Below are 26745 nucleotides of genomic sequence, written 5' to 3'. Positions count from 1 at the left end.
GCTGGGGAAGAATACAATAAATCGGCATTTGTTTCATTTTAAAAACAAGAAAACAACTAGCCTAAATGAGCGCTATTGCATTAAGACGTACAGGCAGGGAAACGACACAAACAACCCAATGCATCTCTTTTTTTAATAGCAAAAATGACGTGTCTTCTGCAGAGAAGGGAAACATTAATCCATCTCACTGTGCTAGTGGTTAGAAAAGTCAGAGCGCGGTCAGGAGCGCGATGGGGGGAACAGCCTTGCGCAGTGGCTACAATGAGTAGCCTATGCACTGAACATCAAAGGCTACGTTCACACTGCAGGCTGAAGTGACTCAAATCCGATCTTTTCGCCCATATGTGACCTGTATCCGATCTTTTATTGACAATATGAACGACACAGATCCGATTTTTTCAAATCCGACCCAGGCCGTTTGGATATGTGGTCCTAATTCCGATCCCTATCCGCTCTTTTCATATGCGACTTCAGTCTGAACCGCCAGGTCGCATTCATCCGACTTACACGTCATCAACAAGCCACAAACGTCACTATTCTGCGCTGAAGTAGGCGGCGGGTCTCTCAAAAAAAGTTACAACAACATGGCGCATAATCACGGGCGCAGATAGAGGGTGGGACTCGTCCCACCCAGATTTAAATTCACCTCGTTCGGTCCCCCCCACTTATAGGGAGGAAAAACCGTCTTTGCTGTCTTTCTTTGCATAAGGCAAACCTCACGGAAAAATCAAAAGACTAATTACCATTCGGTTTATTGAGGTGCACGGCAGTGTATACATAGTTGCAACAACTCACATAAAACAAAACAAAGACTGATATTCGGTTGGTTGAGCTGCGCAGACTGCACAGGTTGCGAGCTCGAGCTTGGTTGCTATGGTAACCCACAACGAGTTTGACAGGCATATCGGGGTTGGGGTTGGTTTGCTTTGTCCCTCCCAGTTCAAAAAATGTATCTGCGCCCCTGCGCATGACATCAATGCGAGGGACGCTTCGGGCTGTGAAGGTTCTGAATCTTCTCAATGGAAGGACGCAGAGGTTAGGGAGCTGATTTCCATTTGGGGGGATGCAGCTATTCAAGCTAGATCGGATGGGTCATACCACAACCGGGCGGTTTTACTTCCGTAAACACTGGCCATGCTCACTGCGTGTGACGTCGTCGTATCCTGCAATGCGCATGCGGAACACTTTTAGGTCGCTTTTCGTTCATACTGAGGATCACATACAAGTCGCATATATTTGTTAATGTGAACGACCTCACAAAAAAATCGGATTTCACAAAAAAATCGGAATTGAGCATTAAGCCTTGCAGTGTGAACGTAGCGCAAGACTGCCGCAACGTCGGCTCAGATTGAAAGTGACGGCAATGAAGACTATGTATACTGTATGTAAGAAAACTCTGCCGCAACTTGCCAATCATTTCAATTGTGTGTTTCATTATGTTTTATTATTAGGCTATTATTGTTATTGGTAATGGTAACGGTAAACATCCGTCAAAATGACCAACGGCCTTCAGATTTTTCCGTCATAGCTAAAAAAATATCCGTCAATGACGGACAATTGTCGGTTAACGCGACCTACGTATGGATGTGATGTGACCCTAGTGATTACTGATCGGCTCTCAGTGTCACCTGCGAAAAAAAAACAATCACGTTTTAGAAAAGAAAAGAAAAAACATCCACTTTCAAAGCCGCTTCATAGTAACAAGTAACAAGGATCTTGACAGAAATGTAGTGGAGTAAAAAGTACGATATTTGTCTTTCAAATGTAGTGAAGTTAAAGTCATAAGTTTCCCAAAAAAATAATACTCAAGTAAAGTACAGATACTCAAAAAGTGTACGTAAGTACAGTACTCAAGTAACTGTACTTCGTTACTGTCCACCTCTGGTTATAGTAATGATGGATGTTGTTTCTCTTTACTTAGTTGAGCGGTTCTTGACATAATATGGATTAATACAGTTGTGGTGTTGAATAGGGCTGTTTACTGTATTATTATTATTGTTTACCGTTTGATCTCAAACACATTAAGAAGGCAAGAAACTCGTCCGCTAATTAACTTTTGACGAGGCATAGCTGTTAATTGAAAAGCATTCCAGGTAACTACCTCATGAAGCTGGGTAAGATAATGCCGATGGCGTACAAAGCGTGCTGAAGAATCTAAAATATGAAACATACTTTGTTTTTGGTTTCTTCTAACACTTTTTTTTTTTTTTTTTTTTACCATTTATTATATGGACACGAATGTTTTACTGGGAAGTACGTCACTCGTATTTTTCATACAACCCACATCCGGGATGTCGAGTAACGTCTTTTCCGATATCTTCACTCGTGAGGAAGTCGATGAATTGTTGTGATAAATTTGGGGACTTTTTGTTACTGAATGTGTCGCTATAATAAAAAGAAAATCACATGAAGTTTATCTTCGTCTTGAAAAACTCACATTTTTCATACGAAATACATCGTGGCTCTGAGTGACATACACAAGTTATTCCACGAAATCGAGTCGTATATGAGCCGATAGCCGACGATGTGCATGTTGCCAAGTTGGCTGTAAGCCGTGTACGACAAGATTGAGTGGAATAACTGTTTTATGCGAAACGGAACGTTTTTACTTTTATTTTTTTGCAAATCCGATCAACAAAAACTTTATACAAAACGTACGACAAAATCATTTCCGCTCACAATGTAAACAAACTGGCGAAATGACAGGAGCAATTTGTGAAAAATGCGACAATAATAATTACCGTGGGCGGCACGGTGGTGTAGTGGTTAGCGCTGTCGCCTCACAGCAAGAAGGTCCGGGTTCGAGCCCCGCGGCCAGCGAGGGCCTTTCTGTGCGGAGTTTGCATGTTCTCCCTGTGTCCGCATGGGTTTCCTCCGGGTGCTCCGGTTTCCCCCACAGTCCAAAGACATGCAGGTTAGGTTAACTGGTGACTCTAAATTGACCGTAGGTGTGAATGTGAGTGTGAATGGTTGTCTGTGTCTATGTGTCAGCCCTGTGATGACCTGGCGACTTGTCCAGGGTGTACCCCGCCTTTCGCCCGTAGTCAGCTGGGATAGGCTCCAGCTTGCCTGCGACCCTGTAGAACAGGATAAAGCGGCTACAGATAATGAGATGTCATCATTATCAGTTCTACCTTGCATTTCAAAATTTGACTACTTTGGTTCATAAATGTGTATTTTGTAGCAAATTTTAGGGTCGAAAATGAGCAAAAATGGCTGTTCCACTGAAAAGAGACTTTTTTTCAGACATGGTTCTTAATGTTAGACAAAGGTGGAATTGAAACTTTTTCACGTTCAACGACAAGACTGTGGAAACCACAATGGACATATGATGTCACAAATTGAAAATGCCATTAAGAAAAGATATTTTTCGATGTTTTGTTAATTTTTGTACCTGTCCCAGAGGTTTGTGTCAGTTCTGTTACCGTGATTAATCACATAACAAAAATAAATGCTCCCAAAAGCTATTATTGAAATTATTTGTTGCCAAGGATCTACATATTCTCACCTTTTATATGGATGGCAGAATGAACTGAATCTGAGAATATTTACTTAAAAATTTCAGTTTTGGTAAGTAGTCTATGCATGACTAATTTTTTGTGTCAATCCTGTTACCCTGTCTAAACGGGGTGTGCAGTAACTTAATCAAATATTAGAAGTTGCCATACATAAGAAGCAAACCGGGAGACTACCAGGAGCGATAGAGTTTAATAAATAATGGTGGATGAATTCTTATGTTGCATCATGTTTGTTTGAAAAGGCACATTTAGGTATGTTCAACTTCTACAGTAATTGAAAGTATAAATTTTGTTTTTCCTTATACAGTTTTCTATTTATTCTAATGCAGATGATTTAATTTAGAATGACATTTTTAGGTTTCATGTTTTGGCTTTTTGTCAGTTAAGAATCATTGAATTTACTATAGGGGCTCAGAGTTGCATGTTGACCATTAAATTGGCTTGAATTTGTTAATCATGACAAGTTTTTTCGTGTTTGCTTGCCATTTTAGTACAATTTTTAAGTCAGAAAACCCCAAAACCCAGGAGCTTCGGGGGGCTTTGCCCCCCCTTGTCCCCCCACCAGGGCGCTGCCCTGGACCAGCTGGGGGCCTGCGGCCCCCCGGCTAAAATTTTCAGATAATTTCACCAGCCCCAAATCACATCCCTGTTAACAAAATGTCAACGTTTGTACCATTTTTTTTCAGTCACATTCACCCCAAAACACAATAAAGACATCACAATATTGTCTTTCTACTCCAAATATCAAGCAAGATACATCATATTATAATAATGATGCCCACATTTGTAGTCTAATCACCTCATTTGGTGTTTTTTATTTGTTCAGTGAGAGAAATCTCGTCCCTGTTGGTCTTTAACGAGCGCATCAGACTCAGGTTGAATGTCTGAGGTGGAGATGCGAAGCACAGCTGACAGATGATCATCGGTGAGAGAGGATCTATACCTGGATTTGTTAAACTTCATCACTGAAAATGTTTGTTCACATATGTACCGTAGGTAGAGCCAATACTTAGCAGTCCATGTTTTGTTGAAAGCCCTGCATTCAGCATCTACCTTTCTTCTTTTTGCGGACCTTTTGGGGGCTAAAGTCTTCTTGTGACCTGCTCGCAACAATGTCGATTCGATGTAGGTATCAGATCTACAGATCGGCTCGGGCTCCGGCGCCTGCTGGTGATGTCACACTATGTGATTGGCTGGACCGTTTGAAGGATGACGTACAAGTTTGTGGTTGGTCTGGACAAATTACGGAAGTAGTTATCGCGGGATTAGGTTTCGTGGGATTTCACTAGGGGTGTGCAAAATAATCGTCATGACAATGCATCGCGATACTAACTTTCACGATATACTGCATCGATTCTTGACGCCAAATATCGATTATTAATTTTAAAAAATGAATAAATAAAATTGTATGAATGGTTGGCGAACATCAGCTAAAAACAAGTAGAATACAACTTCCAGTCCTGTAGATGTCGCCGTGGAGTTTTTGACGCCCGCTGCCTTCATGCCAGTGGCATTTCCAGCGGCGGGCTACTGCGACCTAGACATTCTGCATAGACATCATATGCGACTGCGACTCTGTTTACAAATCTCGCTGGAACAGCGCGCACGACATGCTTGAGCGCTTTTTAGAGCAACAGCCTGCCATCCACGCTGCACTCCTGTCTGCAGAAATACGTAAATCTGAGAAGGACATCTGCACACTCGCCGAGTCTGACATAACTGCTGCGGTACTACAACATGCTAAAAGAAATATGCTTAGTGAGTGTATTGTTTCCTAATTTGAGGATGCTCCACAAACTATAAATGCATAAGGCATTTAAATATAATGTAAAGTAATGTAACAAATAATATAATGATGATGATAATTTAATGCACTGAGTAATATAGTATATATATTTTGATATTTATTATTGCCTTGTCCTCCCATACTGCAGGTGCTGCAAAGAAATTGAAAACTGCTGCTATTAGTTTTCTTTCATTATTTTTAGTTTTATAAATCCTATGCAATTTTTGTCATTAGTGTGTCCACTTGTTAAGTATGGAAACAGTAATGTTCATTTTAATGGCAACTACCTCCAAAGTCGTTTCAATAAAATCAGTTATGAACTGAGTTGCTCTGAGTTATGCATCAATTGGAGACACTATCCAGATCGTACACAGCCACTGGTAATTATGCTCTTTTTTTTTTTTTTTTTTTTTTTTTTACATTTTCACTGAAGTATGTTGAATATATCGCAATGCATCGCAATAATTCAAGAATCGTGATGCATCGTGATAGTATCGCATCGTAGCATGTGAATCGTGATTCGAATTGAATCGTGACTTCTTTGCCAATACCCACCCCTAGATTTCACGTCATGTTCTTGTCACGCGCATTGTGTTTTTGTTGAACACAACTTCAAAATAAAAGCAATGCACATTCAGTCCATGCATGAGGTAAAATTAGAAAATAGGTTTATTTTGTAATTTCTAATTAACCTTACGCAGGCCGGTCAGAATGAACCAAAGGGCCGGATGCGGCCCGCGGGCCGGAAAATGCCCAGGTCTGGTCTAGACGCTATACCAGAGACGGTTGAAGAATCTCCACTTTGCCACATCCAATATGGCAGCGAGGATGACGTATGATTCTACGCAGAAGGCGGTGTCTATGCTATGTCTATGACTTCACGGTTGGCGGGATTCTCGCAATGCGGTGTGCGCATGATCAAAAGTGGAACGAAGTCTCGCTTCCACAAGATAACGCGCGATTTCATAAGACTCTTTACTGGCTGTCTGTGGTGTACAGTACGTTTGTAAATGTTATGCGCTCTTTTATCATCGTGGGAATTGATTATAGCTCTAAATAAATATTGAAGTTTTTTTAAAGAATCCGTATAACTTTATTTGTACGCCCGTATACTACGTTTATTGAATCAAATCCGTATAAAATACAGACATTCCGTATAGGTTGACATGTATGCGAACCGGTTCAAGATTAAAATTCTTTTGATTAACTTGTGCTTTTTTTTTTTTTTTTTGTGGATGCGTCCATATAATATAAAGAATATTACACAGTGGCGCAAAGATATGAAGTTTATCTTCTCATGTTGAAAAATATATCACTCGTTCACTTTGCTCACTCATGATGTATACGTTCACTGCTCGGAGATAAACTTCATATCTTCACACAACCGTATAATGTCCTCTATTTATGTTCCAGATGTTGCGTCATAGTTTTGATGTCTTCAGTATTGTTCTGCAATGTAGAAAATAGTCACAATACAGAAAACCCTGTGAATCTAAATGATATGTTTAGGAGACAAAGGGTTCATTAAATTGAAAAATGCGTGCTGATTCCCCCCAAGAAACCAGAAAGCACCAGAAAGTGTCGTCCATCCTTAGACTCCGATGGCAGAAAGCGTAAGAGTTTTATCTCTGACTGTTATGAAGTCTTGACGAAGTTAAATAAACGTCTCCTTACAAAATGTTTCACCGTGTCAGTGATTATGCATTTGTTCTTGGTTAAGTAGTAGTGCATTTTTTTTAAATGGTTGCTAAGCAGATTTATTGCCAGGCTTGGTATTAGACCTGTGAGTTGTGGTGTCGCTGGTGCTGCTGTTGTCAGAGCTGCTGTTAAAGAAAACGAATCGACTGATCAGCTTTGAGAACGGAGCAGCGCTGTGGCATAAACAGCACGGATAAAAACTGTCGCTTGTTAAAGTACAACACACAGCAGATAAAAATCTAAGAAAGCAACCTCTGTACTGTTTTGGGAAACTGCCACTGCAGCGTTTTAAGCAATTAAAAAAAAAAAACCTGATAACAGGCTGTGATGATGGTTATTATGGGATGTACGGATATTGTGCCATGAAGGTAAGTAAAGCTTTGATAATCTGCAGCGCGTGCTTTGGAGCAGAGTAGAGTAGAGTAGAGCAGAGTAGAGTAGAGCAGAGTAGAGTAGAGTAGAGTAGAGCAGAGTAGAGTAGAGTAGAGTAGAGCAGAGTAGAGTAGAGCAGAGCAGAGTAGAGTAGAGTAGAGTAGAGCAGAGTAGAGTAGAGTAGAGTAGAGCAGAGCAGAGTAGAGTAGAGTAGAGTGTGCTCCTGTGTAGGTGTCTCTGGAAAACCTTGACTGCATGAGGAATAAGTGCTTTATGGCGCGTGTCCTGTAATGAGTGTGAACTCTCACTCTGTGCAAGTGATGGGACGAAGCTGTAAATACTGCAACATGCGAACTGACGCACACACAGTTGATTGATTGTTAGGCGGACCTGTTTAAGATGATCTTAATTCAGTTCACTGGTTGCAGTCCATCCCATACTCCTTCTTCTTCTCCTCCTCCTTCTTCTTCTCCTCCTCCCCCCTCTTCTTCTCCTCCTCCCCCTCTTCTTCTTCTCCCCCTCCTCCCTCTTCTTCTTCTCCCCTCCTCCCTCTTCTTCTTCTCCCCCTCCTCCCTCTTCTTCTTCTCCCCCTCCTCCCCTTCTCCCCCTCCTCCTCCTCCCCTTCTCCCCCTCCTCCCTCTTCTTCTTCTCCCCCTCCTCCCTCTTCTTCTCCCCCTCCTCCCTCTTCTTCTTCTCCCCCTCCTTCTTCTTCTCCTTCTCCCCCTCCTTCTTCTTCTCCCCTCCTCCCTCTTCTTCTTCTCCTCCTCCTCCTCCCCCCTCATCTTCTTCTCCCCCTCCTCCCTCATCTTCTCCTCCTCCTCCTCCCCCCTCATCTTCTTCTCCCCCTCCTCCCTCATCTTCTTCTCCCCCTCCTCCCTCTTCTTCTTCTCCCCCTCCTCCCTCTTCTTCTTCTCCCCCTCCTCCCTCTTCTTCTTCTCCTCCTCCTCCCTCTTCTTCTTCTTCTCCTCCTCCTTCTTCTCCTTCTCCTCCTCGTTCTTCTTCTCCTCCCTCTCCTCCTTCTTCTCCTCCTCCTTCCTCTCCTCCCTCTTCTTCTTCTCCTCCTCCTCCTCCCTCTCCTCCTCCTCGTTCTCCTTCTTCTCCTCCTTTTTCTTCTCCTCCTCCTCATTCTTCTTCTGCTTCTTCTCCTCCTCTTCCTTCTTTCAGCTGTTTCCTTTAGGGGTCACTGCAGTGTATAATATCCCTCCATCTCCTCCTGTCCTCCATATCTTTTTCTGTCACACTCACCATCCTCATGTCCTCCCTCACCACATTCATAAACCTCATCTTTGCTCTTCCTCTCCATCTCCAGCATTCTTTCCCCAATATACCCTGGATCTCTCCTCGCTACGAGTCCAAACCATCTCAATCTCGCCCCTCTCACTTTGTGTCCAATCGTCCTACGTGTGTTGTCCCTCTAAGATACTCGTTTATCATCCTGTCCAACTCTGTAAATAAGAATCTCAGCATCTTCAGCTCCGCTACCTCCAGTTCAGACTCCTGTCTTTGTGTCAGTGCCACTGTCTCCAAACCAGACACCATCGCTGCTCTTACTCCTGTCTTGTACACTTTCCCTTTCACTCTTGCTGGTACCCTTCTGTCGCAGATCACTACTGACATCCTCTTCTCTTCCATCCATTCCACCCTGCTTACACTCTCCGTCACTTCTCTTCCGCACTCACCATTACTTTGTACAAAGACTAAGTATTTGGTACATGCGTGAATCCAAAAAAAAAATAGAGCGAGAGAGAGAAACATATACTCCTTTCTTCCTCATAGTCCATCCTATACTGTTTATAACAAATGGAAATTGGACAATGAGGAGGAAAGGACTGGGGGTTTTTGGTGGTGGTGGTGGTGGTAGGGTTTTGTTTGTTTGTTTGTTTGTTTGTTTGTTTGTTTGTTTGTTTTTAGATTCACACATGTACCAAATACTTAGTCTTTGCTGTATAGATGTTTGGTGTTTGAAATGGATATGAGAATATAGTAGGGATGCACCAGAATTTCAGCCATTGGATGTTTTTAAAGCCAAATATGATGGTGAAATGCTAGAAATTTGAACGAAAAGTTGTTTTTTTTTTCTTAGACATTATTACAGTGGATATAAAAAGTGTCCACACCCCGTTAAAATGATCGTTTTTTCTGATGTAAAAAAACGAGGCCACGATAAATAATTTCAAAACTTTTCCCACCTTTAATGTGACCTATAACCTGTACAATTCAATTGAAAAGCAAACTAATCTGTTAGAGGGAAAAACATAAAAAATAAAAAAAATGTACAATAAGCTGGTTGCACAAGTGTGCACACCCTTAAACTAATACTTTGTTGAAGCACCTTTTGATTTAATTACAGCATTCAGTCTTTTTGGGTCGGAGTCCAGCAGCCTGCCACATCTAGACTTGGCAATACAGGTAGTCGTCGACTTACGACTGCGTTTGGTTACGACTGACTGGTTGTAAACCGATCTGGTTGTAAGTCAGACTATGTTAAATGAACATAAGTATATTGTGATGTGCAATGATATTGTAATCATCTTAGTCTTATTTTATCAACATTTTCTTATTTCATTACCTTGGCTCATTATTTGGTTTAAGTCAAACACTGCATACTCAGGGGTGAAAGTAACTTTTATTTCTTGCCGGTATATTATTTTGAGCCGAAAAATGCACCTAATTATTTATTATTGTCTACTTGTCAAGCATTCACTAGGACTTCTTATCACTCAGTAGTACTGGTATAGTACTTTATCACACTATCACTCTTTCATCCACCTGGATCAGTTTTTGATTATAAATAAATTGTAAGCACATCATTTCAACAACACAATCGTTTTAATTACTTTTTTTTAGCTGAACAGTTGAAAACTAACTTTTCATTTTGGACATTGGACACAGAACAGTGTAACAGAACAGAAAAGTGAAAGTTACTTTGATTATCAGCTGCGCACGTTATAGCACAAGATCTGGTTAAGCCACACGCACGCTGTAGCTCGCTCATTGTTTGTCTAGCGAAGCACTGCACACATAATAGAAGAGGCTGGATGCAGTGTTGCCAGTTTGGCGGGTTTTGAACATATTTTGGGCTGGAAACCGTCAGCAGTATCTGGCAACACTGGCTGGATGCTGGGCGCTGCCGGGAGCTGGGGCAGAAACTGTCGTACGCTCAGCTAGCTCAGCTGGGAAACACTTGCCAGTCATAACCAGACGGTCGTAAAGTCGATCGGTCATAAGTCGCATAGGTCGTAATTTGACGACTACCTGTATTTGCTCACTCTTCCTTGCAAAAGCGCTCCAAATCGGTCAGATTGTGAGGGCTTCTCTTGTGCACAGCCCTCTTCAGGTCACCCCACAGATTTTCAATTGGATTTAGGTCTGGGCTCTGGCTGGGCCGTTCCAGAACTTTAATTTTCTTCTGGTGAAGCCATTCTTTTGTTGATTTCAATGTATGCTTGGTGTCATTGTCATACTGAAAGATGAAATTCCTCTTCATCTTCAGCTTTCTAGCGGACACCTGAAGGTTTTGGGCCAAAATTGGCTGGTATTTAGAACTGTTCATAATTCCCTCCACCTTGACTAAAGCCACTGTTCCAGCTGAAGAAAAACAACCCCAAAACATGACGCTGCCACCACCATGCTTCACCGTGGGTATGGGGTTCTTTTGGTGATGCGCAGTGTTGTTTTTGCGCCAAACATACCTTTTGGAATGATGGCCAAAAAGTTCAACCTTGGTTTCATCAGACCAGAACACATTTTCCCACATGCTTTTGGGAGAGTTGATGTATTTTTTTTGCAAAATTTAGCCGGGCCTGGATGTTTTTCTTTGACCCAACCTCATAGTCCAGACATATGGAGAATACGGGAGATTGTTGTCACATGTAGTACACAACCAGTACCTGCCAGAAATCCCTGCAGCTCCTTCAGTGTTGCTGTAGGCCTCTCGGCAGCCTCCCTGACCAGTTTTCGTCTTGTCTTTTCATCAGTTTTGGAGGGACGTCCAGTTCTCGGTAACGTCACTGTTATCCCATATTTTCTCCACTTCTTGATGACGGTCTTCACTGTGCTCCATGGTATATCTAATGGCGTGGAAATGTTTTTGTCCCCTTCTCCTGACTGATACCTTTCAACACTGAGATCCCTTTGCTGCTTTGTAAGCTCTCTGTGAACCCTGGCTTTTGCTGGAGGATGCAGCGGAGTAAATGTCTGAACTTTATTTGGGGTTAATCAGAGTCATTGTAGTTGATGGCAGGTGTGAACCCAAAAAGACTGAATGCTGTAATTAAATCAAAAGGTGCTTCAACAAGGTATTAGTGTAAGGGTGTGCACACTTATGCAACCAGCTTATTGTACGTTATTTATTTTTTTATGTTTTTTCCCCCCAAACAGATTTGTTTGTTTTTCAATTGAATTGTACAGGTTATAGGTCACATTAAAGGTGGGAAAAGTTCTGAAATTATTTATCGTGGTTTCATTTTTTTTTGCATTTATAAGAATCCGTCCTTCTGTCCATGTGTCTTGTAAGCACAACTCCTCCTAAACGGTTTGATGGATTTTGATGAACCTTTACACAGTTGCAGTATACCACATGAAGATGCGCATGAAGGAAAATAATCCTGAACTAAGGTCTTATAGATACTTATTTTTTTTTCCATGTGTCATTATCTGGTGATGTGGCTGCTGTTCCACTCCATGAAATTGTACCAAATGGATTTCGACCCCAAATATTATTGAGATGAATGACTAATAGGAATTTGAATCATGGTGTTGCAGGGGTTTCGTTTTTTTAAGTTCCAGTTGACAGATTTTGTTGCGTGGTGGTGGTGGGGGTATTCTATAGTGAGTTTACTCACAGTTCTAGTTTTGTTTGGAAGATCTAATCAGTCTGCACAAAAGTTGCTCCCTGGTTTTGTGATTTCTCATTAAAGAGTTGCTAATTAATCAGGCCGGTTAACGAACTTTCAGGAAAATCGCTACGCCTCCCTGAGTGTTCACTGGATTTTGATTCTGATCATTTTATTTGGAAGATCTGATTGTTCTCATGAAGAACAACTGAGTTATTTGTAAACGAGTCTGGTTTCTCATGGTACGGCCATGTGAGCTACTGCGCCGCTGATGCTCTGGTATATCTCATTCATCTCATCTCATTATCTGTAGCTGCTTTATCCTGTTCTACAGGGTCGCAGGCAAGCTGGAGCCTATCCCAGCTGACTACGGGCGAAAGGCGGGGTACACCCTGGACAAGTCGCCAGGTCATCACAGGGCTGACACATAGACACAGACAACCATTCACACTCACATTCACACCTACGGTCAATTTAGAGTCACCAGTTAACCTAACCTGCATGTCTTTGGACTGTGGGGGAAACCGGAGCACCCGGAGGAAACCCACACGGACACGGGGAGAACATGCAAACTCCGCACAGAAAGGCCCTCGCCGGCCACGGGGCTCGAACCCGGACCTTCTTGCTGTGAGGCGACAGCGCTAACCGCTACACCACCGTGCCGCCCTTTAAATTAAAAAGAAAAACAAAGCACACTTTTAGATCTGTAGTATTTGGCAGACAGCCTTTTCCAGATTAACATCCAGAAGTGCTTTGTAGTCGCCAACAAAAACATATTCTCATGTTACAACAAATAGGTCATGGTCCAGGAATACTCTCAAGCTTAAAACCCTTTCCAACAGGAAGTAGAACAAATGGTTGGTACAGCAATAGGTCAAGGAGAGGCTTTTAAAATGCGTTTCTAGTGAAGAGGTCGGTCTTCGTTCTTCATTTGAAGACGGCCAATGACTCAGCTGTTCAGACAGCCAGGGAAAGTTTATTCCACCACCTTGGTGCCAGAACAGAGATTTATACATACACTAAGCCTAACTGCTGGAACTGACAGCAAAACCGTCGGCTGGAGATTGAGTCTAAAAGAAAAGACGGACAGAAATGATTCTAAACCAAGATAAGACCTGCTGTGTTTGTGCCAGGCTTTTACTGTTATTGGCACTTCGTACATGACTCGAAAAATCTTCAAGGTTCAAATCTTCACACTTGCTGCTGGATATTTAAGCGCATAAGATGAACAAGAGGAAGCAGTGATTTCCCCAAAGAGTCACTAAGTAGCTCACTGAACTACCGGTAGTAGCCATAGTCATGCTATAGTTGTTGCATAAAATGGAAAACTCATCTCATCTCATTATCTCTAGCCACTTTATCCTGTTCTACAGGGTCGCAGGCGAGCTGGAGCCTATCCCAGCTGACTACGGGACAAGTCACCAGGTCATCACAGGGCTGACACATAGACACAGACAACCATTCACACTCACATTCACACCTACGGTCAATTTAGAGTCACCAGTTAACCTAACCTGCATGTCTTTGGACTGTGGGGGAAACCGGAGCACCCGGAGGAAACCCACGCGGACACGGGGAGAACATGCAAACTCCGCACAGAAAGGCCCTCGCCGGCCACGGGGCTCGAACCCAGGACCTTCTTGCTGTGAGGCGACAGCGCTAACCACTACACCACCATGCCGCCCAAAATGGAAAACTGTGAGCTTTTTTTTTTTTTTTAATTTGTTTAAAAAAAAAAAAAGAAAAAGGTAAGCCACTACCTGATGAAATAAACAGTTGATTTTTTTTTCGTTAGTACTGCTGTATTGGATTTTTTATTTATTTATTTTTTTGGTTCATTTCCTTTTTTTGCTTCTGTTCAGTATACTGCTGGGTTGTTGGTTTTTTTTTTTTTCTTGGCTTTAAAACTAGACAGCCTTTCAGTTTCATAAAGCCAGTGAAATTTAATTCCCTCTGAAATTTGATCATTGTGATATATGTTTATTTCTGTAGTACGTCAAAATATCAGGCCATTCTGTGGCTGGGAAGTTATTTAATTTGAGTGGATTCTCTAGTAAATAATGTGCATGAAATCGCTCACTTTGTGCAGTCAAGCGGACAGAGGAAGTCCGTGTGCGCGTGCGCAGGTTCACCTTCGTCTTCGTCGTCTTTTGGGTTTTACAGCAGCTGGCATCCACGGTGTTGCATTACTGCCATCTACAGGTTTACCTTTGAGCGTGCACTGACTGTTACATCATTCTGTCACTAAACGAACAGCTGATCACACCGAGGTGCTCGCTGACCGCCGATATTTAGTACAACCCCGATTCCAAAAAAGTTGGGGCAAAGTACAAATTGTAAATAAAAACGGAATGCAATGATGTGGAAGTTTCAAAATTCCATATTTTATTCAGAATAGAACATAGATGACATATCAAATGTTTAAACTGAGAAAATGTATCATTTAAAGAGAAAAATTAGGTGATTTTAAATTTCATGACAACAACACATCTCAAAAAAGTTGGGACAAGGCCGTGTTTACCACTGTGGGACATCCCCTTTTCTCTTTACAACAGTCTGTAAACGTCTGGGGACTGAGGAGACAAGTTGCTCAAGTTTAGGGATAGGAATGTTAACCCATTCTTGTCTAATGTAGGATTCTAGTTGCTCAACTGTCTTAGGTCTTTTTTTGTCGTATCTTCCGTTTTATGATGCGCCAAATGTTTTCTATGGGTGAAAGATCTGGACTGCAGGCTGGCCAGTTCAGTACCCGGACCCTTCTTCTACGCAGCCATGATGCTGTAATTGATGCAGTATGTGGTTTGGCATTGTCATTTTGGAAAATGCAAGGTCTTCCCTGAAAGAGACGTCGTCTGGATGGGAGCATATGTTGCTCTAGAACCTGGATATACCTTTCAGCATTGATGGTGTCTTTCCAGATGTGTAAGCTGCCGATGCCACACGCACTAATGCAACCCCATACCATCAGAGATGCAGGCTTCTGAACTGAGCGCTGAGAACAACTTGGGTCGTCCTTCTCCTCTTTAGTCCGAATGACACGGCGTCCCTGATTTCCATAAAGAACTTCAAATTTTGATTCGTTTGACCACAGAACAGTTTTCCACTTTGCCACAGTCCATTTTAAATGAGCCTTGGCCCAGAGAAGACGTCTGCGCTTCTGGATCATGTTTAGATACGGCTTCTTCTTTGAACTATTGAGTTTTAGCTGGCAACGGCGGATGGCACGGTGAATTGTGTTCACAGATAATGTTCTCTGGAAATATTCCTGAGCCCATTTTGTGATTTCCAATACAGAAGCATGCCTGTATGTGATGCAGTGCCGTCTAAGGGCCCGAAGATCACGGGCACCCAGTATGGTTTTCCGGCCTTGACCCTTACGCACAGAGATTCTTCCAGATTCTCTGAATCTTTTGATGATATTATGCACTGTAGATGATGATATGTTCAAACTCTTTGCAATTTTACACTGTCGAACTCCTTTCTGATATTGCTCCACTATTTGTCGGCGCAGAATTAGGGGGATTGGTGATCCTCTTCCCATCTTTACTTCTGAGAGCCGCTGCCACTCCAAGATGCTCTTTTTATACCCAGTCATGTTAATGACCTATTGCCAATTGACCTAATGAGTTGCAATTTGGTCCTCCAGCTGTTCCTTTTTTGTACCTTTAACTTTCCCAGCCTCTTATTGCCCCTGTCCCAACTTTTTTGAGATGTGTTGCTGTCATGAAATTTCAAATGAGCCAATATTTGGCATGAAATTTCAAAATGTCTCACTTTCGACATTTGATATGTTGTCTATGTTCTATTGTGAATACAATACCAGTTTTTGAGATTTGTAGATTATTGCATTCCGTTTTTATTTACAATTTGTGCTTTGTCCCAACTTTTTTGGAATCGGGGTTGTAGTTTGGTCCTGCGTTTCCTTTCCTTCGTATATAACATACCGTCTTTTCTTCTCGCTTTCTGTTACTGTAGTAGGTTTTTCACGTTTCATTCACGTCCTCCATTTTTCTCTCCTGTTTCAAATTTGTATTCCTTGCGCGAACGGGGAAAGTCCACCACGTCATGCATGATGTAGTATCTTGAATTGGGTCATGATGACGCAAGAAATAATAGCGGGGAATTAAGTCATTAATTGTTCTAATAAAATTGGAAGTCCGTGATTCAAGTTCAGTAGCTTTCAATCCACTAAACAAAAATAATTAGGTGTCAGGGAAAATTCTTTTTATAACCTACACTTGAAAAATCTGAAAGGCAGTCTCGCTTTAAAAGCAAATGAACACGGTTGATGGTGGCCGAGACTGTTGATTACCATCTCTTAATAAACCAAACCTGATGTTGATTCATCTTGCCGTGTATTACTTATTGTTAGTAAATAATAGCACTCGTTATCTTGATCATGGATTCAAATATCTGGATCTTACTTTATAAGACTGATGTATTTTAATATGTACTTTAATAAAGGTTGAATCATTTTTCAGGAGCCAGAGGAGACGTATCTGGAGAAGGCAGACCACCTCCATTCTCTTATGTGCGCTGTTACAGACAAGGTGGGTGAACGAATTAAGATCCGCTCTGATTGTTATTTGTCCCTCTTTTACTGCAGTTCTGAGTAAAATTGGGACTGATGTTGCATCTACAGTTTAAATGGTTTTACATTCTGATACAAATTCTTGTGCACATGATGTGACTGACGAGCACTGATTTATACAGTGCCCTCCACAATTATTGGCACCCCTTGCAAAGATATATATATATATTTTTTTAAAGCCACCTTTTGGTGAAGTAGCTTCAGCTTGCACTGAAAAAATGAGATGTATTAAATGCAGGGGTGCCAATAATTATGGCACATGTGGTTTTGTTAAATAATTATTTCTTGATGAGGGATTTTTTTTTTCTCTCATTAAATTTATTTCATTTCAAGGTTGGATTTTTCTCATTTTGTCAGTGTGAGATGAAGCAACTTCACTAAAAGGTGGATCCCCCCCCCACCCCGCCCCGCCCCGCCCAAACATTTTTTACTAATGTTTACAAGGGGTGCCAATAATTGTGGAGGACACAATTACTGAAACACAGTCAGACTTGATTGATTGATTGGACAGACCTAGTATCATGCAATGATAAATCGTAATACAAATTTATTAAGTTTCGAATCAATGAATTTAATAAAATGAATCATGATCATCATCAGACTCTGTAATCTCTTAGGTTTTCCCCGCTGTAATTACATTGTTTAGACAGCAGAGGGTGCAATAACGTACAATAGCAGGAATGCACATGACTTCACTGTGAGTGGATGTAGCACAGCTCTAATGCTGCCAAAACAGATCTAAAATGGGAAAGAGCTATTGTACAAACAGATGTAACAAGAAATTGTTACTTTACAGACGGCTGAAAGCTAAAGAAAAGATACTGCACTTTGCCTTGGCATGGCAGTGTTAGGCCGAATCCCATTTCACCCCTTGGACCAACCCCTTGGCCCTTCCCCTCCATTTTGCGCGTTCACGTGAAGGGGTAGGGGTATCCCAATCCCAGTTAACGCGGAGGGGTAGGGGAAGGGGTAGGGCTTCTGTACCCCTCCAAACGGAGATTTTCCTGGAGCTGACTCCGAACGAAGGGGTTTGAGTGATTTCCCACAATGCCATGCGGATTTCAGCGAGATTTCATGCGGATTTCAGAAACATGGCGGTTCCCGCGGCGAAAGATTGTCATAAATGTATTTTCTCCATTATTTACGTGTTTTAAGTTGTTATCCAGAGGAAACACGCCGCTTGATTCGCTTTCGAGCTGAGAATGAGCAGCGATTTCTGAAATCCAAGCTGCTGCTAAAAAGCTTTGGGAGTGAGTATTGTTTTCGGTTGCTTGACTGCGTACGTTTTGTTCTGTTATTCTCGCTTTTATTGTTTACATGAGTGTTCTGACACCTCATTCTGTCGGATGTGGTGCACGAAGCGCCAAAGATATCCCATTCAGTGGTGTTAGTTAACAAATCACACCCTGCCAGCAGAGATCTCTGGCTCTGACTGTAGCGGCTGGTCGCAGCCAATGACGCATTTGGTCGCGTTTTGCTAACGTAAACGCTGACGGAGGTACGCGATGACGTATGCGATCGTTGAAGGGCTATCCCAATACGTAAGGGTTGAATTTCAAGCCCTATCCCTTGTAGCTCAGTTTCAAGGGGAAGGGCCAAGGGGGAGGGGAAGGGGGAGGGGTAGGGGTAGAAATTAGAATTGGGATTGGGCCTTACACTGCTAAATATTTTTACTGGCATAGAAGTGAGCCAGAATAACTTCGTCCTCAGCCTTTCTGCCTTTTTTAACCATTTAGTAGCCATTTCAGTGCATGAACGTTTCAACTTTTATGGATTTTAAGATCGTTTCCATCATTAAAAGCAAATGAGCCGTGTTAGGAACGCACTTTGCATGTTACAGGTAAAGAACACCCACGTTGACGAGGAAATCCAACACGAAACTTCATAAGTCCAGTTAAAGATTTTATGCTCGGTTTGTCTGACACAAACATTTACACATGACTTTACTAAAAGACTGACAAATAAGGCCCTTTGTTAGCTATTGTACTGATCACATATAGTGGCCGACAATTATTGGCACCCCCTTGTAAAGGGTTAGAAAAAATCCACCTTTTGGTGAAGTCGCTTCATCTCACGCTGAAAAAATGAGAAAAATTCAACCTTTAACTGAAATAAATTTATTCAGAGTCAAACAAATCCCTCATCAAGAAATAATTATTTTCCACAGAAACGCATGTGTCACAGTATCATGCGACATCATTTAGAAATTAAGATGCTGCGTTGTAAACCGAAACATTTCATGAAAATAATCAAGTGCGAGGAGTTTATGGAAGGATACGATAACGGAGGTTAAAAATCAACAAATGTTGTACACATTCAGCATTGTGGTTATAACTATGATGCACATAGACCTCAAATTAAAATTTCGATTCTGGCTACAACTAAGCACAAGACATTCCTTTGGAGAAAATGTGCAACAAAAAAAGCCCAGCATTGTGACTTCTCCTACTTCAGACAGGCCACGAAAGATCCTGAACTATTTGCTTAATTAAGCGCTTGTTTAATTACTCGCTTAATTAATTGAGTTTGCAATTCCATCAAAGAGCATTAAAAGAAGAGCGACATTAAATAGAAATAAATTGGACATTAACGCCCCAAGAGCTTATTATTTCAAATCCAACCTGCTGACTACAGGAAGGATTATGACGCAATATAACGGAGGCTCCAAGGTTAAAAAATGCATCTGCGTTAAACATTATTATTCTTACAACATTCACATGCAGTTATTTTATTCAGGCTCTTTACCCGAGAGACCTGCTCATAGCAGACACAAGTGGCTCCTTACCCTGTGTTGACCTTTAGGAGTGTGAGGCAAAATTTTGTGGGGAATTTTGCGCCTTCTCCGCTGTGCTTAGCTCTGAAGAACTCGGCATGCCGCTAAGTGGATTAGGTACGCTCAATCAAAACAGAAGCTGAATCCTGCGGGTGAGCTGAAAGCCCACGGTGTTTATTTGAAGGAAATGCTGAAAATAAATAAATTAATGGCGAGCACAAGAGTTTTCGAACGCACACACACACTCCCTCTGCTTCTTAATCTGTGGGAAAATTGCATTGCTGTCCTCCACCGTTTGCCTGCGCTGCGGAATTCTCCACAATAGCAGAATGTCGATATCTGCTCTGCTAGATTAGGGATTTAAAAAAAAAAAAAGGGGATTTGATGACTTCATCAAGAAGCCAAGACGTTCTTCAAACCCGACAAGAAAGTTAAGTCATCCCCCCTTTTTTTTTCTTTTTTTTGAGCAGAATTGGTCTTTAGTTCTCTTCAAACCTATCCATGTTTGAGATTTCCTCCTCGGCAGAGTTAATGCTCAGCAAGTAAGCCTGAGGTCGGCCAATTTTCCTTTGAACCACAAATGACCTTTTTAAAATGTACTAAGCGTGATTGCAGGCTGAAGAAAAAATGAACTCACTTCCCTGCACCCTTACACTCGGCAGAGTCGTGATACCGGATCAAATGAACTGCTTTAATACAGTGACCGTGTGTGTTTGTTTCAGAGGTTTGCTGTAGAAAGACAACTGACTTAATCAGGACTTAATGCATTGTCTGGTGTAATAGACTTATATTTTACCCGTAATTATAGAATGGGATGGACACGTGTATGTGTGTGTGTGTGTGTGTATGTATGTATATATATATATATATATATATATATATATATATATATATATATATATACAACCCCGATTCCAAAAAAGTTGGGACAAAGCACAAATTGCAAATAAAAACGGAATGCAAAAACTGATATTGTATTCACAATAGAACATAGACAACATATCAGATGTCGAAAGTGAGACATTTTGAAATTTCATGCCAAATATTGGCTCATTTGAAATTTCATGACAGCAACACATCTCAAAAAAGTTGGGACAGGGGCAATAAGAGGCTGGAAAGGTACAAAAAAGGCACAGCTGGAGGACCAAATTGCAACTCATTAGGTCAATTGGCAATAGATCATTAACATGACTGGGTATAAAAAGAGCATCTTGGAGTGGCAGCGGCTCTCAGAAGTAAAGATGGGAAGAGGATCACCAATCCCCCTAATTCTGCGCCGACAAATAGTGGAGCAATATCAGAAAGGAGTTCGACAGTGTAAAATTGCAAAGAGTTTGAACATATCATCATCTACAGTGCATAATATCATCAAAAGATTCAGAGAATCTGGAAGAATCTCTGTGCGTAAGGGTCAAGGCCGGAAAACCATACTGGGTGCCCGTGATCTTCGGGCCCTTAGACGGCACTGCATCACATACAGGCATGCTTCCGTATTGGAAATCACAAAATGGGCTCAGGAATATTTCCAGAGAACATTATCCGTGAACACAATTCACCGTGCCATCCGCCGTTGCCAGCTAAAACTCTATAGTTCAAAGAAGAAGCCGTATCTAAACATGATCCAGAAGCGCAGACGTCTTCTCTGGGCCAAGGCTCATTTAAAATGGACTGTGGCAAAGTGGAAAACTGTTCTGTGGTCAGACGAATCAAAATTTGAAGTTCTTTATGGAAATCAGGGACGCCGTGTCATTCAGACTAAAGAGGAGAAGGATGACCCAAGTTGTTATCAGCGCTCAGTTCAGAAGCCTGCATCTCTGATGGTATGGGGTTGCATTAGTGCGTGTGGCATGGGCAGCTTACACATCTGGAAAGACACCATCAATGCTGAAAGGTATATCCAGGTTCTAGAGCAACATATGCTCCCATCCAGATGACGTCTCTTTCAGGGAAGACCTTGCATTTTCCAACATGACAATGCCAAACCACATACTGCATCAATTACAGCATCATGGCTGCGTAGAAGAAGGGTCCGGGTACTGAACTGGCCAGCCTGCAGTCCAGATCTTTCACCCATAGAAAACATTTGGCGCATCATAAAACGGAAGATACGACAAAAAAGACCTAAGACAGTTGAGCAACTAGAATCCTACATTAGACAAGAATGGGTTAACATTCCTATCCCTAAACTTGAGCAACTTGTCTCCTCAGTCCCCAGACGTTTACAGACTGTTGTAAAGAGAAAAGGGGATGTCTCACAGTGGTAAACATGGCCTTGTCCCAACTTTTTTGAGATGTGTTGTTGTCATGAAATTTAAAATCACCTAATTTTTCTCTTTAAATGATACATTTTCTCAGTTTCAACATTTGATATGTCATCTATGTTCTATTCTGAATAAAATATGGAATTTTGAAACTTCCCTGTGTGTGTGTGTGTGTGTGTCCTATTCTATAATTGTGCGTATGTTTCAAGTGTCGACTCTGTTAGTCATCGTCAACTCTGCTATCGTTCAACTGGGCAATCCATTAACAGAACTGATGGTAACAGAGTTGACATTTCCCAGCTTTTTGTCTCTTAACTCCACATTGCTAAATTCAAACTAGCTACCGCACGGCATGTATTAAAAACAGAGTTTTATGGATTTTAATCAAATTAATTGTTTAAAAAAAAAAACACGAGAGATTCACTCCAATATCACAATAACAGATTTGACGAATAATTAATTGACTGTCTGTGTATCCTCAACATTTTGTTCAAATTAATGAGAGAAGAAACATAACACACCTCACTGCCTTTCTGAAGTTTCCCACCAGAGGAAGTGACATCTCTCGGCACAGGTGTCATGCGTATTATTTTATCTTTGTGGAATTTATGCAGTTTTTTTTTTAACAGAGTTGACAAGAACATTGGGACGGATAAAAAAATCTTTTTTTTTTTTTTAAATTCCTGAAATTTCACATAATACAGAAAATAGACTTTGTGTGCAATTGACTTTGTAACAGTTAATAGAATAACCCTCAAAAAACAGACTGTTAGACTGAATCACTTGATGTTTATTCGAGTCGAATGGATGAATCAGGAGTCGAAGACGGCCAGTAATGTGGGGGGAGGGGTGGGAGTCATTTAGTGAATGTTTTATCGATAAATTGGATCGAAAATGTACATCAAGCATTGCTGTTGGTGAACGTTTATTTAATTTGCATTATTGTTCAAAATTGATTCAGTAAAGATTTCTTTTGTGGAAAATAACAAAAAGGTTTATCTCAGAGATGCAAAATGTGCCCCGAATTCTAGAATGACCCCATATACTAGTGCATCTCAAAAAATTAGAATATTGTGAAAAAGTTCAATATTTTCCATCAGTTATTTAAGAAAGTGAAAATGTTATATATTATAGACTCATTACACAGAAACCAAAATGTTTCAAGCATTTTTCTATTTTAATCAGTATGGCATATAGTACAAAAACATTTAAAAAAAAAAATCTCAAAATATTAGAATATTTCATTTCGAGTTTGAGTAAAACAGTATGAACACAGTGTATCTCTCGGTCTAGTTCAGTACACACAACCACAATCATGGGGAAGACTGCTGACTTGACTGTTGTCCAGAAGATGATCACTGATGCCCTCCACAAGGAGGGTAAGCCACAAAAGGTCATTGCTGAAAAGGGTGGCTGGAAAAGGTGCACAAGCGACAGGGATGGCCGCAGTCTTGAGAGGATTGTCAAGAAAAGTTGATTCAAGAACTTGGGAGAGCTTCACAAGGAGTGGACTGAGGCTGGTGTCAGTGTATCAAGACCCATCACGAACAGACATCTTCAAGAAAGGGGATACAACTTTCGCATTCCTAATATCAAGCTACTCCTGAGCCAGAGACAATGTCAGAAGTGTCTTATCTGGGCTAAGGAGAGAAAGAAATGGACTGTTGCTCAGTGGTCCAAAGTCCTCTTTTCAGATGAAAGTACATTTTGCATTTAATTTGGAAATCACGGTTCTAGAGTCTGGAGGAAGAGTGGAGAGGCACAGAATCCAAGGTGTTTGAAGCCCAGTGTGAAGTTTCCACAGTCTGTGATGATTTGGGGTGCCATGTCATCTGCTGGTGTTGGTCCACTGTATTTTATCAAGTCCAAAGTCAACACAGCCATCTACCAGGAGATTTTAGAGCACTTCATGCTTCCATCTGCTGACGAGCTTTTTGGAGATGCTGATTTCCTTTTCCAGCAGGACTTAGCACCTACCCACAGTGCCAAAACTACTACCAAATGGTTTGCTGACCATGATATTACTGTGTTTGATTGGCCAGCCAACTTGCCTGACCTGAACCCCATAGAGAATCTATGGGGTATTGTCCAGAGGAAGATGAGAAACACCCGACCCAAAAATACAGATACGCTGAAGGCCACTATCAAAGCAACCTGGGCTTCAGTAACACCTCAGCAGTGCCACAGACTGATCACCTCCATGCCACACCGCATTGATATAGTAATTCATGGTAAAGGAGCCCCAACCAAGTACTGAGTGTATAAATGAATATACTTTTCAGAAGTTGGACATTTCTGTATTGTAAATCCTTTTTTTGATTGATCTTAGGGAATATTCTAATAATTTGAGATACTGGATTTCTGATTTTCATGAGCTATAAGCCATAATCATCAAAATTAAAACAAACAAGGATTTAAATATTTCACTTTACATGTAATGAATATAGAATATATGAAAGTTTACCTTTTTGAATTAAATTATGAAAAAAGAACTTTTTCATGGTATTCTATTTTTTTGAGATGCACTAGTGTGTGTGTGTGAGTGTGAGAGAGAGAGAGAGAGAGAGAGAGAGAGATTAATACTTTTTTTTCACATTCAGAGTGTGTTTGGTGACGGAGAGAACACAAAGGTACGCGTTTCGGAATTGGAAGAAGAGGTGAGGACCCTGAAGCAAATCAACAAAGAGCTGTATGAGTTTTCCACACAGCTCCTTACAAAGCCTAATTAGAAAGTCCTTCGTGAATTGACCTCACTGTGAGCAGAAATGAGCTTGTTAAAGTAAAAGTGGCTGTAATATTGTGAATAAAACTTCAGTCACATATTGTATGTTGGACACACACAGTGATGTGGTCTCTCTTCCTCTGAGGTATTTGAAATTCTCATTGACTTTGTATGATAAACATTTTTTTTAAATATTCATCCTGTCCTGTTTTTTATACTGTTACTACATTATGAGAGGAGATGATATTCAGAACTGACTGTCATATACTCAATAAAACATGGAATAGAAACCATTAATAATGCAAAGCAATAACCTTGGATGAGCTCGGTTTTAATTTACCGCTTCGGTGTTTGGCGAAAATGCATTTCATTGCACACTGCTTTATAATCTGTAGTGTTTTCTAACAGATCAGTTTGTTCGTATTGTTTCTTCTTTTAGAAGGGAACAAAATAGAGTTCTATCAAATTACTGGAAGAAAACAGAACCAAACATCTTTCATTTTTCTTTCTGCATCTCATGTTCAGGAAAAATGTTTCCTTTCTTTGATAGCTACGCCAAGGTTTGCTGCACTGGGCTTAATGTGTTCAGTAAACACCTTTCTGTGCATTGCATTTTATTTGTGAAAAAACAAAACAAAAGGATTTTCCCTGGCAGGAGATGTCAACTCATCTTTTTCTCTTCTACGCCTTGTTGCACTTTGTGTGACCGACACAAGCATATTTCTACCGTTTTCTACTTTCTCCTGAATTAATAAAAAGAATTAAAAGTCAATCTCAACCAACTTGTATATAAAATGTGTGTGTGTGTGTGTGTGTGTTGCACCATGGGATTTTTGTGCCAGATGCTCTGTTTACAGAACGCATAGAAACGGCGTTGAAAAGCATGCAATATTTTGCACCGTTTTCGCTGGCTGATCCAGTAGCTTGCAACGAATAATCACCTCAGTAGCGCCCCTACTGGTTACATTTACCACTTTTAACATCATCCATGACTGAGACAAGTCTTCCTTCTGCCATAAAAATCAAAGAATGACGTTTTGATTTGTAGTGAAAATGCATCGATCATGCAAGTGCAGTTTTCGCGCAACATGCGCTTGGCGGCGCTAAGAGTTCACCACGCGTTTTCTTGACCTTCCGAGCAGAATTTTGTGGTCTCTTGCTCAACAAATCTGGGAAATTCACCAATAATCTACAGTCAAGATTGTCTCCTGATGGATTCACAAGATTCTGTATCATCTGTAGTGAGTGCCTGGAAAATGGACCATTTTGGATTGCGTGCATATGGAGGCTTGGTAGTGTAATGCAGCAGGTAGAACTGAAAATCCATAATCTGAGCATCTGGTATGAAAATCTAGTGGACTGACGCACATTTTGTGTGTATATACATCACACAACTCACTTGCCATTTTAGTAGGAACTTGTTCTTGATTCTGAGATCCCTGTTCTTGGCTGCAGGAGCGGAACCCGATGTGTTCTTCTGCTGTTGCATGCTGAGATGCTTTTCTGCTCACCACGGTTGTAAAGAGTGATTATATGAGTTACTATATCCTTCCTGGCAGCTCGAACCAATCTGGCCGTTTTCCTCTGATCTCAAGGTGTTTGTTTCCACCCACAGAACTGTCGCTCATTCGGTGTTTTTTGTTTTTCGCACCATTCTGTGTAAACTCTAGAGTCTGTTGTGTGTGAAAACCCCAGGAGATCAGCAGTTTCTGAAATGCTCAAACCAGTCCATCTGGCTCAAACCAACACCCATGTTACAGTGAAAGAAAGTCACACTTTGAAACCACAGTTCTGATGTTTGACCATTAACTGAAGCTCTCGATTTGTACAGTGGTGCTTGAAAGTTTGTGAACCCTTTAGAATTTTCTATATTTCTGCATAAGTATGATCTAAAACATCAGATTTTCACACAAGTCCGAAAAGTAGATAAAGAACCCAGTTAAACAAATGAGAAGGTGGGTCATGCAGCAAGACAGCGACCCTAAGCACACAAGTCGTTCTACCAAAGAATGGTTAAAGAAGAATAAAGTTAATGTTTTGGAATGGCCAAGTCAAAGTCCTGACCTTAATCCAATGGAAATGTTGTAGAAGGACCTGAAGCGAGCAGTTCATGTGAGGAAACCCACCAACATCCCAGAGTTGAAGCTGTTCTGTACGGAGGAATGGGCTAAAACTCCTCCAAGCCGGTG

General features: G+C 41.2%; 1 protein-coding gene across 1 annotated transcript in view; it reads left to right on the top strand.

Annotated features, from left to right (window-relative positions):
* wdr18 (WD repeat domain 18) overlaps positions 1-24754 on the top strand; it is a 331262-nt gene extending 306508 nt beyond the window's left edge. The window contains exons 9-10 of the mRNA XM_060941676.1: positions 16691-16759; positions 24435-24754. Coding sequence (XP_060797659.1) covers positions 16691-16759; positions 24435-24563 — 198 coding nt within the window. The 3' untranslated portion in view covers positions 24564-24754. The remainder of the gene's footprint in view (positions 1-16690; positions 16760-24434) is intronic.
* Positions 24755-26745: the final 1991 nt, after the last annotated feature.

This window comes from Neoarius graeffei, chromosome 15, assembly GCF_027579695.1.
Source record: "Neoarius graeffei isolate fNeoGra1 chromosome 15, fNeoGra1.pri, whole genome shotgun sequence".
In the NCBI taxonomy this organism is placed as follows: Eukaryota; Metazoa; Chordata; class Actinopteri; order Siluriformes; family Ariidae; genus Neoarius; species Neoarius graeffei.
Note: the sequence above shows the minus strand (reverse complement) of the source record. Positions and strands in the feature narration are given on the sequence as shown.